The sequence below is a fragment of the Salvelinus alpinus genome, chromosome 2 (assembly GCF_045679555.1).
Source record: "Salvelinus alpinus chromosome 2, SLU_Salpinus.1, whole genome shotgun sequence".
Lineage (NCBI taxonomy): Eukaryota > Metazoa > Chordata > Actinopteri > Salmoniformes > Salmonidae > Salvelinus > Salvelinus alpinus.
This window is the reverse complement of record NC_092087.1, coordinates 110,915,421-110,932,553: the sequence shown is the minus strand read 5'-3', so window position 1 is coordinate 110,932,553 and position 17,133 is coordinate 110,915,421. Positions and strand designations below refer to the sequence as shown.

At 42.0% G+C, this 17,133-nt stretch overlaps 2 protein-coding genes across 2 annotated transcripts in view; both read left to right on the top strand.

Moving 5' to 3' along the window:
- Positions 1–17,133, top strand: part of LOC139548984 (zinc finger protein 180-like) — a 347,214-nt gene that overhangs the window by 226,773 nt on the left and 103,308 nt on the right. The gene's annotated exons all lie outside the window — the stretch shown is intronic.
- Positions 3,423–16,068, top strand: LOC139548548 (zinc finger protein ZFP2-like). The gene is made up of 2 exons (XM_071358266.1): positions 3,423–4,096; positions 13,386–16,068. The coding sequence occupies exons 1-2, from the start codon at positions 3,673–3,675 to the stop codon at positions 14,426–14,428; spliced, it is 1,467 nt and encodes a 488-aa protein (XP_071214367.1). The 5' UTR covers positions 3,423–3,672; the 3' UTR covers positions 14,429–16,068.

Genomic DNA, 17,133 nt, shown 5'->3' with positions numbered 1-17,133 from the left:
TTTAAATCAATATTGTTATTAATGTTATTAAAATATGTTTTTATAATGCAGGGAGGGTGGACAGGGAGTTAAAACATGAACCCCAAAAGGTTCTTTGAGGAACCATGATAAGGGGTTCTTCAAAGAACTTATAGGGGTTCCCACAAAAGGTTCTTCAAATAACTTTTAGGGGTTCCCCCCCAGTTTCAATTTGAAGAACACCTAAAGGATACTCCAGGAACCTTTACTTTTTAGAGTGTATATTGATGAAACTCACCTTGTCCGAGAGACATTTACATAGTTTATACACAGCCCAATTTGGGATGACTATTTTGGGGCGAAATAGCGGCCACAACAGACAGACCGGATATGGCCCATAATTCAACGTCCTTGGACGTCACGGGCTGAGTGGGTATGACCAAAGTTATTCTATTTAGCTGCACTTTGAAGTACATTTTTACACTATAATAAATGTTTCTGATGCCACATCGCCCGTTTTCAAAGCGAGTCGATGGTTTTTAGATGCAGTCGCTTTTTAGCTTTTTGTCTGAAAGTATTTTCTCAACTGCGATACCAACTCCAGTCAACAGATGGCGATGTGCGTCTTTCAGGTGATTCTGTCAGTGTGACGTGTAATCTTACACAATCATACTCTCATATCGCAGTCACACAATGCTATTCCCAAACATAGCTAATCAATTAGTTGTTTTTCAACAATATTTTAACCTACAGGAATATTTTCTCATTTCTGTCTCATGGTTAGTTCCTAGGTTAATTTAACTGTAACTAACTTTTTAAATGTAACTAATACATTTACATTTTTCAATACTTCTAAAATGGGGTCCAGGTTTAAAATAATTACAGGTGCACCTTACTATCTTATACTATATCATACATGGTCTTAACTAGTAATCTGTATTGTTTGTGTAACAAAACAATATTCATCTTCAAACAATATGCTAACAGGCTATAGTGCATAAACATAAATCCTAACAAAATGTAGAACTTCAAATTAAACTAATCGTTTGCACTCATGACTTGAGTGATTTAAAGTAAACCAACGTTTTGGAGATACAAAACGTCATCTAACCAAATATCAAAGAATGTTATCTTTGTCAGCCAGCTAACATTAGCTAAATGCAGTTATCTTAGCCAGCCAGCTAACGTTAACTATATGCAGTTATCTTAGCCAGCCAGCTAACATGAGCTATATGCAGTTATCTTAGCCGGCCAGCTAACGTTAGCTATATGCAGTTATATTACCCGGCCAGCTAACATGAGCTATATGCAGTTATCTTAGCCGGCCAGCTAACATTAGCTATATGCAATTATCTTAGCCGGCCAGCTAAAGTTAGCTATATGCAGTTATCTTAGCCGGCCAGCTAACATGAGCTATTTGCAGTTATCTTAGCCAGCCAGCTAACGTTAGCTATATGTAGTTATCTTAGCCGGCCAGCTAACGTTAGCTATATGCAGTAATCTTAGCCGGCCAGCTAACGTTAGCTATTTAGCCAACTAGCTATTAGCCTAACCAGCGTAGCCAACCAGCTAACGTTAGCTATTTAGCCAACTAGCTATTAGCCTAACCAGCGTAGCCAACCAGCTAACGTTAGCTATTTAGCCAACTAGCTATTAGCCTAACCAGCATAGCCAACCAGCTAACGTTAGCTATTTAGCCAACTAGCTATTAGCCTAAACGTGTTTGCAGATCAAAAGATCAGAGACAAACAGAATGACGGGAGAAAATTAACCTTCAGAAGTCATTGATCAATGCTGATAAAGTGACACTGCTTCAATAGTAATGAGTAGTTATTTATGATGTAAGGTAATTTGTAGATCAGTCAGTTGGCAGTCGCCAGCAGTGTCGAACAAGCCCAATACCAAACCAATCAGGTGGTTGTTCGACGAAATGAATCTTCAGACGTCATTGATGACGTGCTGCTGATAAAGTGATACAGGCATCAGCACACTGCTTTAAAGTTTAATGCTTTCAAGGCCTCGTACCTCCGGTATCAAACATAACATCCCCATCGAAAAGTTGACAAAACAAAAAGGAGCAAGTAGGTTGATTTCCTCTGTCATTTTGAGCCCACGGCAAGAAGGCACCAGAGCCCACCGTGCTAACAGGTTCCCACTAGATAACACAACCACACAGTTAATGAAAAGCATGAGGTGAAGCTTGAGCTAGATATCAACCTATCGAGCTAGTGTGACCTTCCTGGTCTCTCAAGTCAGTGAGTCAACACAGGAAGGAGCAATGGATGGATAGTTCATTTATTTCCAAAGCTGCAATGATGGGACACACACAGTATGGATGAATGATCAGTAGTGACGGGATATAAATAGCACTCCCACAGCAATTCTACATTAATCTGCCCTATAATATACTAACAAAAAAACGATTGAAATGTCTATCAAAGTTATTGTGATCGTATAGTGGATTTAACAATTCCTACTAATTCCTAATTTACTATTATAAATTAATCAATTGTTTCCATGTGTCTCATGTTCACATCATCAGAATAAACTGTCATCCATTTTAGTATCAAAATATATCAAATGAACCTGGAAAATGACTCAATGTCCCCCTCTACAGGCGAGGAAGTATAATACACCTAAACTAACAAAACCGGGCAAATAAACTGTCTGGTGTTCATGAATTTATAAAACATATACTTTATACATTTGTCATAAATTACCTGCATTGATGAGACACACAGTGTGGATGAACGATCAGTAGTCGACAGGGTAAAAATAGCACTCCTAAAGAAGATGCATTTTCCAGTTAGATACCAATTTGAAAGAGGGAACTTTAGCATAAAACCCACATGGAAAACTGAGATTTGGCAAATAACATATAAAGAGAGGCTTATTTGACGCCAAACCAACAACAGTAGTTACTAAAACATAAATTGCTAATGTATGATTTAAAAGGTGGATTTTATGATGTAATGTCAAATTTATATATTTCTATCCCGGTACTATTCCATTTTGAACTCACCCACAGAGCAATTCTCCATAAATCTGCTGTGGATTACCCAGAATCCCGAAATAAATTAATACATATGTGATCATTCAAAAACATAACTGGTTGTGCTTATAGGGAACCAGATCGTGAACACAACTAAGTTACTAAGTCTTTAACCACACTGTATTGTTACACTGGTGAGTAAAAACTCATGCTTCCTACACTAACTTTTTGTCTGAACATTATAATATATATTTTACGTCACACTAGCGTCATTGTCTTAAAGTCGCACATCTCCATCGCAGTCAGAGGTTCAGACTGAGCGTTACCCACTCCAGTCAGCTGATGGCGGTGGGCGATTTTAAGGCAATGCTGTTAGTGTGACGTATAATCTAGTGGACGGAACGCAATGCTGTTAGTGTGACGTATAATCTAGTGGACGGAACGCAATGCTGTTAGTGTGACGTGTAATCTAGTGGACGTAACGCTTCTTTCAGCAGCAGCAACAGTTAGTCCGCCACCTTGGTAGCTTGCTAGACAAAGTAGCCGAACCCATAAAGCTCTTTAGACGCTTTAGTGTATATTAGCCACTGTATTTTAAACCCTTGTCTGTCGTCTAGTTGGTTAGTTATCCTATTTAATTTCATATTTACGGTGCTGTTGTTATTATTCAGCTAGCGGGCTGGTTAAGTTAGCATTAGCCTAGCTAGCTAACATCTCCGACCATGAGTTCACTAAATTACTCTCTTCCTGCTGAAGAAGAGACGGTCTGTTGGACGGAGAAAGAAGCTCTCATCAAAGAGGAGGAGGAAGAGAAGGATGTTACAATACAAAAACAAGTAGAGGGTGAGGTTGTTACCCTGAAAGAAGAAGAGAAAGACGTTTCAGTGAAAGAAGAGGAAGACGTTACAGTGAAAGAAGAGGCGTTCAGAGTGAAAGAGGAGGAGGGTGTTACAGTAAAAGATGAGGAGGATTCAGTTTTTGAAGTGAAAGCGGAGGATGGGGAGTTTACGGTCTCATCAGAAGAAGAGGAGGAAGAAACTGGATATCTGGGCCCGATTTCCCAAACGCAAGTTAAGGCATCCAGTGGTTCTAAAGATGAACTTAGCCATAAGATGGTTTTGAGAAACCGGGCCGTGATTACCACTGGTAAGTACTGTCTTAAATACAGAGGTACAAACTCTGCAGTTGTTGAACTGATGTTTGGTGTTAAAAGGGAAATCTGCAATAGCCATTGATTGTTGGAGAATATAACACATGCCTCATGAGCTTAGTTCAACTGTTGTTCCCCATCAGAACCCAAAATAAGCTTTTTTTACTCCAATGTTTAGAAACAATGTAAATCAACAGCCTCAACATGGTTAAAACTATAATGTTGATATCATGGATGGTCAGTCCTTGCATCCATAGGTCTGTCTATGAATTTGAGAGTAGTTAAATGTCTCCAGGCCCATCATCATCTTATTAGCAAAACAGTGGTGGAATGACTGCTTTGTTATTGTTTCAACTTCAGATTGGTTGATTGATGTGTGGCTTTTTTAAAGGGACAACCTAGGATTTAAACAGCAACAAAATGGCTGCCAAGAGACTTGGTTTGGTAAACAGCTGAGGGATGGGGGCTGGAGAAATGTAACCACTCTCAAATTCATTGAGAAAGCTATTGTAGCAACCGTAACCCAACACCTAGCGATCTCGTCAAGAAGTTCAGACATCTTGGCGTAACAGTTATAAGGTGTTGGCTTGACGGTCACTAGACCCAGGTTTGAGTTCAGCTCAGGGCAACCCCCTGAATTCACTACACTATGAATACAAGGACTGGCCATCCATGATATCATAATGATAGTTTTACCAGGTTTCTAGGATATATAGTATATTCTAGAATTCATCCATGATGTCATAATGATAGTTTAACCAGGTTTCTAGGATATATAGTATATTCTAGTATTCATCCATGATGTCATAGTGATAGTTTAACCAGGTTTCTAGGCTATATCGTATATTCTAGAATTGCCAGTGTAGATTTCCTGTGGAGGCTAATTATTAGAGCTGGTGATAAGTCATTGTATAATATTCAGCCAATTTTTTTTTATGCCCTTACATTAAAGGTAAGACATACCTAGATTCAATTACATTCATGAATTGGTTTGAAACCTTTGTTTTAAACCCTTCTCTAAGTTGGTGCCTTGACGGATTTGTAAGAAATGGTTTGTCATGAAACACTATTTACTTATTAATTTGAATGTAACCTTTATTTAACTAGGCAAGTCAGTTATGAACAAAATCTTATTTACAATGACTGCCTACCCCGGAAGACGCTGGGCCAATTGTGCGCCGCCCTATGGGACTCCCAATCACGGTCGGTTGTGATACAGCCTGGATTTGATCCCGGGTGTCTGTAGTGGCGCCTCAAGCCCTGAGATGCAGTGTCCTCTGCGCTACCTGGGAGCCCCAAAATCATGTTCTAGTGCTGTCCCCAACTAAAGTACATCTTGGTCAACCAAGAGTCATCTGTTCTTTCTACCAATCGCCCCATGTGTTTTTATAAAATCTATATGTACTGAACTTGTTTGATGCTTTAAGCACGCTGTTTGATTAAATAAATTATACACACAAATGACTAAAGGGAGCCAGTCATCAATATAACCTGACTAGAGGGAGCCGGTCGTCAACATAACCCGACCAGAGGGAGCCGGTCGTCAACATAGCCTGACCGGAGGGAGCCGGTCGTCAACACAACCCGACCGGAGGGAGCCGGTCGTCAACATAACCTGACCGGAGGGAGCCGGTCGTCAGCATACCCGACCGGGGGGAGCCGGTCGTCAACACAACCCGACCGGAGGGAGTCGGTCGTCAACACAACCCGACCGGAGGGAGCCGGTCGTCAACACAACCCGACCGGAGGGAGCCGGTCGTCAACACAACCCGACCGGAGGGAGCCGGTCGTCAACATAACCCGACCGGAGGGAGCCGGTCGTCAACACAACCCGACCGGAGGGAGCCGGTCGTCAACATAACCCGACCGGAGGGAGCCGGTCGTCAACACAACCCGACCGGAGGGAGCCGGTCGTCAACATAACCCGACCGGAGGGAGCCGGTCGTCAACACAACCCGACCGGAGGGAGCCGGTCGTCAACACAACCCGACCGGAGGGAGCCGGTCGTCAACACAACCCGACCGGAGGGAGCCGGTCGTCAACACAACCCGACCGGAGGGAGCCGGTCGTCAACACAACCCGACCGGAGGGAGCCGGTCGTCAACACAACCCGACCGGAGGGAGCCGGTCGTCAACACAACTCGACCGGAGGGAGCCCCCTCCCTCTGCTGCTGGACTTCGTAAATTCTGCCGTTCTGCTCCTGAAATTTTCAGTAATAGACTACACCAGCAGTCGGCAACCTTTTCCAGTTGGAGTGACAATTTATCTGACCATTTCTACCAATCTGTGTGCCAGTTATGATTTTCATATGCACATTTTACTGGAACAGTTTCATTTAATTTGTAATAGTATCTCAAAATGATTGTCTGTGATTAATCTACATTCTGTCTAAATGAAAATTATACAAATCTAAATAACTTTTATTGCCATTGCCAACTATGTAAAAAAATAGCCTACATAAAGCCAACAAATAAAAACATTGCATTCTGCAGGTAGAAAATATCCTGATAAAAATAAATATCCTAGAAATCACATTGGCTGCACATGGCCTGTCTGCGACAAACTTGAAACATTGTATCAACTATCAACTGGGTCAGGAAACTCGGGTAGCAAGCTTGCAACATTGTATAAAATATTCCAGGCCCTCAGTTTCCTGCTCCAGTTCTGGACAGTAATCAGGTATTTTATGACATTTCCACTGGATCAGAGCATTACATTTTTCCCTTTTCTGCTGAGTGGTTATCGAAAGGGCAAGAGCTGTAAATATTTTACGAAAATACTTTGAGGAACTATTGTCATTCGCAATTGATTTTGATTAGACTTTGTTTACTTGCTGTTTGGAGGTGAAGAAAAAGTTACTTTGAGAAGCTCCACAACTCATTAGTGGTGCAGCGTTAAGACAATGAGTAATACTATCAGACATCCCCAAATGGGCACATTTATAGGTCTACATTTGTGTGCAGGCCAGATAGATTAATCCTACTTCTATATGGGTAATCAGGTGTGCGTCCTTACTCAACATTGACAGGAGTGTTTCAAACAAAAGACAATGAATAAATTGACAAAACTGATGCATCTTGTAGGGTCAGGTCTGGGTGGTCTGCCAGGGGACGTTTCATTTCGTATCCGTTTGGGTCGGTTGGGGGATGATTGTATTTCCCCATAGTATGTTGTACCGAAGTTGACCGACTGAAAGGGAGTGTAACTTTGATTATAATTACTATTCCCTTAAGGAGGGAATCGAGGTTCAACACCTGTTTGTCCCCGCCCTTTCCTGGGTTGGTGAAGAGCGGCATTACATTTTAAGGAATAAATCCAAGCCTCACTCTCATCACCTGTGGACGGTGGTGCTTCCAGCGAGGCGTGGATTTAATAGTATGTTGTACCTAGTTTCCCTCCTTCAGGGAACAGTAGTTATAGTCATAACGTTACGCTTGTCATATGATGAACTTCAACTTAAATAAGGGATCTTGCTGTTGGACAGTTTTTTTGTATTCTGAAATGCACTCGAACTAGTGGCTCCTTATGTTACGCTGGGAAAACAGTTTTCGTGGGCACAGAAATACTAAATAATTTCAGAGTTTGCTAAATCCAATGGTTTTTAACTGAGTCATCTTGTAATCCAAGATGGTGTAGCATTAAGACCTGTTTGTTGTAAATGGTATGTATTTTTTGTCTTTTTTTGTATATATTGCAATATATTTAAAACTTTCTCAATTTTTTAATTAAATATACCTTCCGGCAACCCGCCTCACCCAATATGATACGGATCTGCAATTTTTTTTTTTTGACCTTATAGCTAGAACCTCCATCAGAAGCTAGCCATCAGAAGCTAACCAGCTAATGAGCTACTAGCTATTTAGTCATTGTTAGCCACTGCTAGCGGCCTTTACCTTTTTAGCTGAGACACCAGCCGCTTTTAGCCTGGATAACACCTGCCAGTCTGCACAGCGCGATATCAACCCTGAGCATATCGGACTGTTTTTCTCTACATCACCGTATTCCTGCCGTAAGCTCTGGACCATTACACCAGATAATCTCAGCTGGCTAGCTGCTACCGAGTGGCCCAGCCTCGACGCTAGCCTTGAGCCAGGCCCATCTCCCGGCCTGCTCAGTGGACCCTATGATCACTCGGCTACACAGCTGATGTCTCCCAGACTCTTCACTAAGACGACTAGAAGCCACTACATCACCGGATTCCTGCCGTACACTCTGGACCTTTGCACCGGATTGGCTATAGTGGCTAACACCCTTGTCCCGAAGCTAGCACCAGTTAGCCTCGAGCCAGGCGCATCTCCCGGCTAGCGTAGTAATGACTACCTAGCGGCTTCCCTGGTTCATATATTGCTGTTCACTGGACCCTATGATCACTTGGCTACATAGCTGATGACTGCTGGACTGTTCATTCATCACGGTTCTCCATTTTGTTTATTTTGTTTATCTGTCGGCCCCAGCCTCGAACTCAGGCCCTGTGTGTAGTTAACTGACCCTCTCAGCCCATTCATCGCCATTTTACGTGTTTTTGTTGTCTTAGCTGATTAACTGTTGTCTTACCCGTTGTTGTCTTATCTAGCTCTCCCAATCAACACCTGTGATTGATTTATGCCTCGCTTTATGTCCCTCTAATGTCAATATGCCTTGTATACTGTTGTTTAGGGTAGTTATCATTGTTTTTATTTTACTGCGTAGCCCCTAGTCCCACTCAACATGCCTCAGAGAACTACTTTGTCCCACTTCCCACACATGCGGTGACCTCACCTAGCATAACTGGTGCCTCCAGAGATGCAACCTCTTATCGTCACTCAGTGCCTAGGTTTACCTCTACTGTACCCACACTCTACCATACCCCTGTCTACATTATGCCTTGAATCTATCCTACCACACCCAGAAATCTGCTCCTTTTATTCTCTGTTCCCAAAGCACTAGACGACCAGTACTGATAGCCTTTAGCCGTACCCTCATCCTACTCCTCTGTTCCTCGGGTGATGTAGAGGTTAACCCAGGCCCTGTGTGTCCCCAGGCGCTCTCATTTGTTGACTTTCTGTAACCATAAAAGCCTTGGTTTCATGCATGTTAACATCAGAAGCCTCCTCCCTAAGTCTGTTATACTCACTGCTTTAGCACACTCCAACCTTGATGTCCTTGCCGTGTCTGAATCCTGGCTTTGGAAGGCCACCAAAAATTCAGAAATTTCCAGCCCCATCTACAACATTTCCCGTCAAGATAGAACTGCCAAAGGGGGAGGAGTTGCAATCTACTGCAGAGATGGCCTGCAAAGTTGTATCATGCTTTCCAGGTCTAAACCCAAACAGTTCGAGCTTCTAATTTTAAAAACGAATCTCTCCATAAATAAGTCTCTCACTGTTATAGACACCCCTCAGTTCCCAGCTGTGCTCTGGACACCATATGTGAATTGATTGGCCCCATCTATCTTCAGTTTGTTCTGTTAGGTGACCTAAACTGGGATATGCTTACCTCTCTAGGAGGTGTGGGACGCTACCGTCCCACCTGGCCAACATCCAGTGAAATTGCAGAGCGCCAAATTCAAAAACAGAAATACTCATTATAAAAATTCATAAAACATACAAGTGTTATACATCAGTTTAAAGATTAACAGTTACCAGCCAAGTAGAGGAGTTACACAAGTCAGAAATAGCAATAAAACTAATCACTTACCTTTGATGATATTCATATCGTTGCACTCACAAGACTCCCATTTACTCAATAAATGTTAGTTTTGTTCGATAAAGTCTCTCTTTATATCCAAAAACTTCAGTTTTGTTCAGTAATCCACAGGCTCAAAGGCAATCACAACATCCAGACGAAAAATCTGAATAGTATCAGTAAAGTTCGTAGAAACATGTCAAACGATGTTTATAATCAATCCTCAGGTTGTTTTTAGCCTAAATAATAGATAACATTTCAAAGGTAAACAAGAACGGCGCATTCTGGGACACTGAATGGTTCACTCATTCGGAGTGGTCTTACTCTGTCAATTTTCAGAATACAAGCCTGAAACAATTTTTAAAGACAGTTGACATCTAGTGGAAGCCATAGGAAGTGCAATTTGAGTCCTAAGTCAATGGAATCTGTATAGGCAGTCAATGGAAAACTACAAAAATATAAAAATCCCACTTCCTGGATGGATGTTTCTCAGGTTTTCGCCTGTCATATCAGTTCTGTTATACTCACAGACATTATTTTAACAGTTTTGGAAACTTTAGAGTGTTTTCTGTCCAAATCTACCAAGTTTACTTTGGGCACGCTTTTCATCCGGAGGTGAAAATACCCTAGTGAGGTTAACACCCCCGCCGTCCTACAATCCAAGCTAGATGCCCTCAATCTCACACAAATTATCAAGAAACCCACCAGGTACAACCCTAAATCCGTAAACATTGGCATCCTCATAGATATTATCCTGACCAACTTGCCCTCCAAATACACCTCTGCTGTTTTCAATCAGGATCTCAGTGATCATTGCCTGCATCCGTTATGGGTCCGCGGTCAAACGACCACACCTCATCACTGTCAAACGCTCCCTAAAACACTTGTGCAAGCAGGCATTTCTAATCGACCTGGCCCGGGTATCCTGGAAGGATATTGACCTCATCCTGTCAGTAGGGGATGCCTGGTTGTTTTTTAATTGTAATTTCCTCACCACCTTAAATAAGCATGCCCCTTCAAAAAATGTAGAACTAAGAATAGATATAGCCCTTGGTTCACTCCAGACCTGACTGCCCTCGACCAGCACAAAAACATCCTGTGGCGTACTGCACTAACATCGAATAGTCCCCGCGATATGCAACTTTTCAGAGAAGTCAGGAACCAATACACACAGTCAGTTAGGAAAGCAAAGGCTAGCTTTTTCAAACAGAAATTTGCATCCTGTAGATCTAACTCCAAAAAGTTTTGGGACACTGTAAAGTCCATGGAGAACAAGGTTCCTAAAGATTGGAAAGCTGCCGCGGTCATCCCCCTCTTCAAAGGGGGTGACACTCTAGACCCAAACTATTACAGACCTATATCCATCCTGCCCTGCCGTTCTAAAGTCTTTGAAAGTCAAGTTAACAGACCACTGACCATTTTGAATCCCACCGTACCTTCTCCGCTGTGCAATCCAGTTTCCGAGCTGGTCACGGGTGCACCTCAGCCACGCTCAAGGTACTAAACGGTATCATAACCGCCATTGATAAAAGACAGTACTGTGCAGCCGTCTTCATCAACCTGGCCAAAGCTTTTTCGCCTCTGTCAATCACCGTATTCTTATCGGCAGACTCAATAGCCTTGGTTTCTAAAATGACTGACTCGCCTGGTTCACCAACTACTTCTCAGACAGAGTTCAGTGTGTCAAATCGGAGGACCTGTTGTCTGTACCTCTGGCAGTCTATGGGGGTACCACAGGGTTCAATTCTCGGACCGACTCCTTTCTCTGTATATACCAACGATATTGCTCTTGCTGCGGGTGATTCCTTGATCCACCTCTACGCAGACGACACCATTCTGTATACATCTGGACCTTCTTTGGACACTGTGTTAACAAACCTCCAAACGTGCTTCAATGCCATACAACACTCCATCCGTGGCCTCCAACTGCTCTTAAACGCTAGTAAAACTAAATGTATGCTCTTCAACCTATCGCTGCCCCCCCCCTCCCTCCGCCCAGCATCACTACGATTCTGACATAGAATATGTGGAAAACTATAAATACCTATGTGTCTGGCTAGACTGTAAACTCTCCTTCCAGACTCACATTAGGCATCTCCAATCCAAAATTAAATCTAGAATCGGCTTCCTTTTCCGCAACAAAGCCTCCTTCACTCACGCTGCCAAACATACCCTCGTAAAACTGACTATCCTACCGATCCTTGACTTCGGTGATGTCATTTTCAAAATAGCCTCCAACACTCTACTCAGCAAACTGGATGCAGTCTATCACAGTACCATCCGTTTTGTCACCAAAGCCCCATATACCACCCACCACTAGGACCTGTATGCTCTCGTCGGCTGGCCCTCTCTACATATTCGTCTCCAAACCCACTTTCTCCAGGTCATCTATAAGCCTTTGCTAGGCCGCCTTCCCTCAGCTCACTGGTCACCATAGCAACACCCACCCGTAGCACACGCTCCAGGAGGTATATCTCACTGGTCATCCCCAAAGCCAACACCTCCTTTGGCCGCCTTTCCTTCCAGTTCTCTGCTGCCAATGACTGGAACGAATTGCAAAAATCGCTGAGTTTGGAGACTTATATCTCCCTCACTAACTTTAAGCATCAGCTATCTGAGCAGCTTACAGATCGCTGCAGCTGTACACAGCCCATCTGTAAATAGCCCATCCAACTGCCTACCTCATCCCCATGTTTTTATTTACTTTTTTTGCTCTTTTGCACACCAGTAATTCTACTTGCACATCATCATCTGCACATCTATCACTCCAGTGTTAATTTGCTAAATTGTAATTACTTCACTTCTATGGCCTATTTATTGCCTTACCTCCTTACTCCATTTGCACACACTGTATATAGATTTTTCTATTGTGTTATTGACTGTACTTTTGTTTATCCCACGTGTAACTCTGTTTTTTTGTCGGTCTGCTTTGCTATATATATGAGAAATATACAAATAAAATCTTTACTTTATTGACAACACCCAAATGGATACTGTCATTAACGTGGTTCTTCAATAATTACTTATAATTCTTCAAACATATTAAACAGGACATTCAAACAAGCCTTACAATTATAATCCAAAGTAGTGTGAAATGCACTCATAATCAACCTGGAAATAGAGGTTACTCCCCGGAGTTTTCCCCCATTCACATTCAGAATACATTGTGAAAAACTAAAAGCTTTGCACACCATTTTTGCTCCAGGCAGATATACTACATCCATAACTAGTGGTTTCCTCATTAGCAGATATACTACATCCATAACTATCGGTTTCCTCATTAGCAGGGAGGTGTTTCTGCAATCAAATTGTGTGCGCATCGCCCTTGTTCCGCAATTTTATTAAACACAGAAAGGGGCCAATATTGGAGACCAAAAGTCGTCTGACACACTGCTTAGAGTTTCAACAACATGAATAACTTATTTCTAGTCTACAATCATCGATCTTACTACTAAAATATGACTATTCTTGCTCATTTTAAGACAATTGTCAAATAATTTTAACATTCATTACAAACGTCAATTGTTGTACAACATCATGGCTACGCTGTTGGCATCACCTTTTACAGTGGATTTCCACTGTTGTGGGCCTTTAATCATCTGACTTTGTTGTTCACACAGGAGAGATACGGGACTATCGTGGATCCTCTGGGGAGCCTCAACAACCTCATTATGCTGACGAGGCAGAGAAGAGTCTCTCCAGATCAGAACACCTCAATAAACACCTGCAGAGATCCACAGGGAAGAGAACTCACTGCTGCTCTGACTGTGGGAAGAGATTCACCTCATCAGGCATTAAAATTCATCAGAGAACACACACAGGAGAGAAACCTTATAGCTGTGATCAATGTGGGAAGAGTTTTAGTCAATCTGGAGATCTGACAGTACACCAGAGAACACACACAGGAGAGAAACCTTATAGCTGTGTTCAATGTGGGAAGAGTTTTGGTAGATCTTGCCATCTGACTCAACATCTGATAATACACACAGGAGAGAAATCTTATAGCTGTGGTCAATGTGGGAAGAGTTTTACTGCATCTAGCAATCTGACTATACACCAGAGAACACACACAGGAGAGAAACCTTATAGCTGTGGTCAATGTGGGAAGAGTTTTACTGCATCTAGCAATCTGACTATACACCAGAGAATACACACAGGAGAGAAACCTTATAGCTGTGTTCAATGTGGGAAGAGTTTTACTGCATCTAGCAATCTGACTATACACCAGAGAATACACACAGGAGAGAAACCTTATAGCTGTGTTCAATGTGGGAAGAGTTTTACTGCATCTAGCAATCTGACTATACACCAGAGAACACACACAGGAGAGAAACCTTATAACTGTGATCAATGTGGGAAGAGTTTTGTTACATCTAGAAATCTGACTTTACACCAGAGAAGACACACAGGAGAGAAATTGAATAGCTGTGATGAATGTGGGAAGAGTTTTACTACTTCTGCCTATCTGACAGTGCACCAGAGAACACACTCAGGAGAGAAACCGTATAGCTGTGATCAATGTGGGAAGAGTTTTACTACATCTGGCTCTCTGACTTTACACCAGAGAACACACACAGGAGAGAAACCTTATAGCTGTAATCAATGTGTGAAGAGTTTTGTTACATCTGGGCAGCTGAATGTACACCAGAGAAAACACACATAATAGAAATCTTATAGCTGTGATCAATATGGGAAGAGTTTTACTCAGTCAAACAACACCAGAGAATACACACAGGAGAGAAACCTCTTAGCTGTGACCAGAGGTAATCTGATAAAGGATCTCTGACTAAACATCAGAAAATACATGAAGCAGTTGTTTCATGATATCAATTAATTAATGTCACAATGTAGAATGTTTTAACATTGTAGTAGGAGTATTTTAATGATGTCACAATGTAGAAGCCTAAATGTTTGTCCCCTGTTCTATTGATTTCAGCATGATATGGATATTAGCCTCAGGGGGAAAATCCAGGCTCTGAATTGAATGAGTACTATTTATGTGATTTAGTAAGTACACATTATTCCCAGATTCAGTGTGGTTTTTGAGCTGCTAGTTTTAACAGGACGTGCAACCTCATCTCCCTCCTGTCACATAAATGATTTTAGCATGATATCGATGAGTTATGACAATAAGTGTTGCGTTCCTTTGTTTAGCGACCCCTACATTTAAATGCATTCCAACATCACGTACAACCTGATTTCCCCCCTAATATATTGACATTGTTGCCCTTCTTTTAGAATAGCAGGGTTCATTCTCAGATGTGCCAACCCAAATGTACTAGAGCATGACATTGGGGACTGGGCCCCGATCCAACAACATGCCTATAGAGTGATCCCTGAAAAGAGAGAGAAGCTCCGCAGTGAGGTGGAAAGTTACTACGGATATTGCAGGAGTTTCCTCTTGAAATCAGACACGTCCGTGTTAAGGACAACTTGGGTGCTGATTGTCTCAAGAATGGGCAGTCAAAAATATTTGTGTTTTGCGTTTAGCCAGTGCATTGCCATGGATCACAATTTATTTTGACTGCACGGTTTTCCGTATTGGAGATGAGTTTTGTTTGGGCTCGTTCCAAGGGGACGAGAGTTCTAGAAGCGAGTGGGTTTTAGGGAGACGAGAGTTCTAGAAGCTAGTGAGTCAGTTTTTTGAATTCTATAGAAAGAAAAAGGAGAAAAGTTACGATTGTATATTATTATTTAGAAATGTTTTTTTTCTTGTTTTTAATTGTTGACAGCCAGTAGACACCATGTTTATATTGGTGAAGCATTGTAGTTGATTATAATGTGAAATGGAAGTTGTTTTCTGTTGGTGGTGAGCAAACTTGTCCAACAAAAATATAGGATATATTTGTTGTCTTAAGGGGGAAGGTGTTACAGGCTTTGGTTTTTCCATTTATGTTTTGAGGTTGGACTTTATTGCGTATAGCTCGTTAGCACGTAGGGCGCACCGATTGGTGTCGCCTTGTTAGTCAGTATGTGTTACACCTGTGCTGGCTTGTCCATCTCGTTAGTGGGAAGGTGTTTCACCTGAGCTGGTCCAGGTTCTATTTAAGAGTGTCTGGCCCAGTGCTCCAGTTGTCTTGATAGATGTGGAGAGTCAACACCTTTAGTTGCTCCACCTTTTTGGTTTGCTTCCTGTCTTTAAGTTTATTGTGGGTTTTTCTTTTGTTTGCCTCTTGGGCAGATTTAGTGGGTCTCATGGTGGGTGTCTTTTAGGTCCCAGTTGTTGTTACTAAGTTTAGTTTTTCAGTTATTCAGTTTTTTATCCTCTTATGTTTGTGTATTAAACATTTGTTTATTTTCATAGTTTTTTGTTTTTTCCTGTGTTTCATGTCTGAAATGTCTGAAACAACAAATTAACCCAATGACTGACCAATCAACAAACTCTTTGTCCATCTTAGTATGAAAAACAGTATCAATCCCACATTTCCAGCCTGCTGAAGGCGTGGTGGAGTGGTAAACACCACCCCCGGCTCTACCAGAGGCTTGAGGTGGTCTCCCACAGCTCTGCTTATGTCATGTCCTGTGTCCTTGCTGTTCCATTTCTTGACTGCCCCTGCAACACAGAAAGAAACATATTTAGTCATATTATATAAAACACTCAAAGTACTGGATATGGAGCATCTATGGCCTCAGTTACACCTGGCACCTAAATGTGATTTCTGTCATCCGATCACTCTAAGCTCCATTAGGTTCAGATCTAACAGGATGAGCCTTTGACGCAGTCAGGCCACCAAATATGCATAAGCAATGTAAAGAGATGTGGGGGAAAGTACATTCTACACAAATTACCTTCATAATATCAAAGAACAAATGTGTGTGCCTGAGGGGAAATTAACTTTCATACGGCCAAAGGGGGTGAGAAAATTGCACCAGTATCAGTGGACAATTTGCACTAATGTAAATAAACATGGATGATGGAACATATTACCTTTTGCTGACGTGATGAACCGCTAAGGGGACATAATATTTACCATCTAAACCATGTGTGACCTCTCACCTCTCTGGCTGTAGAAGTGTTCTTCCTAACCAGTCCCTCAACAGCTCTCTGACTGAGCTCCACCCTCACTGGGTCTTCAGAGGAGAGGAGGGATGGAAGGATGAATGGATCAGTCAGTCAATAAAGTGTAGAGCTGCTGTCTGTGCTCTGACAAAATCACTATTTTAGTAGTTCATTAAAGTAAATAAGGCTTTATGACTGCTGAATACCAACTATCAATCACTTAGATCATTTATTTTCAGGTGGAGATACATCCTTGGGAAGTCCCTAGCCCGTTGAAGTTGACATTTAAATGGTTAAGGTTAGGGTTTAGGGTAGGGATGTCCCAAGGATCCCGGATAGCATTGACCATTGTGCATTCTTCTGTCTCT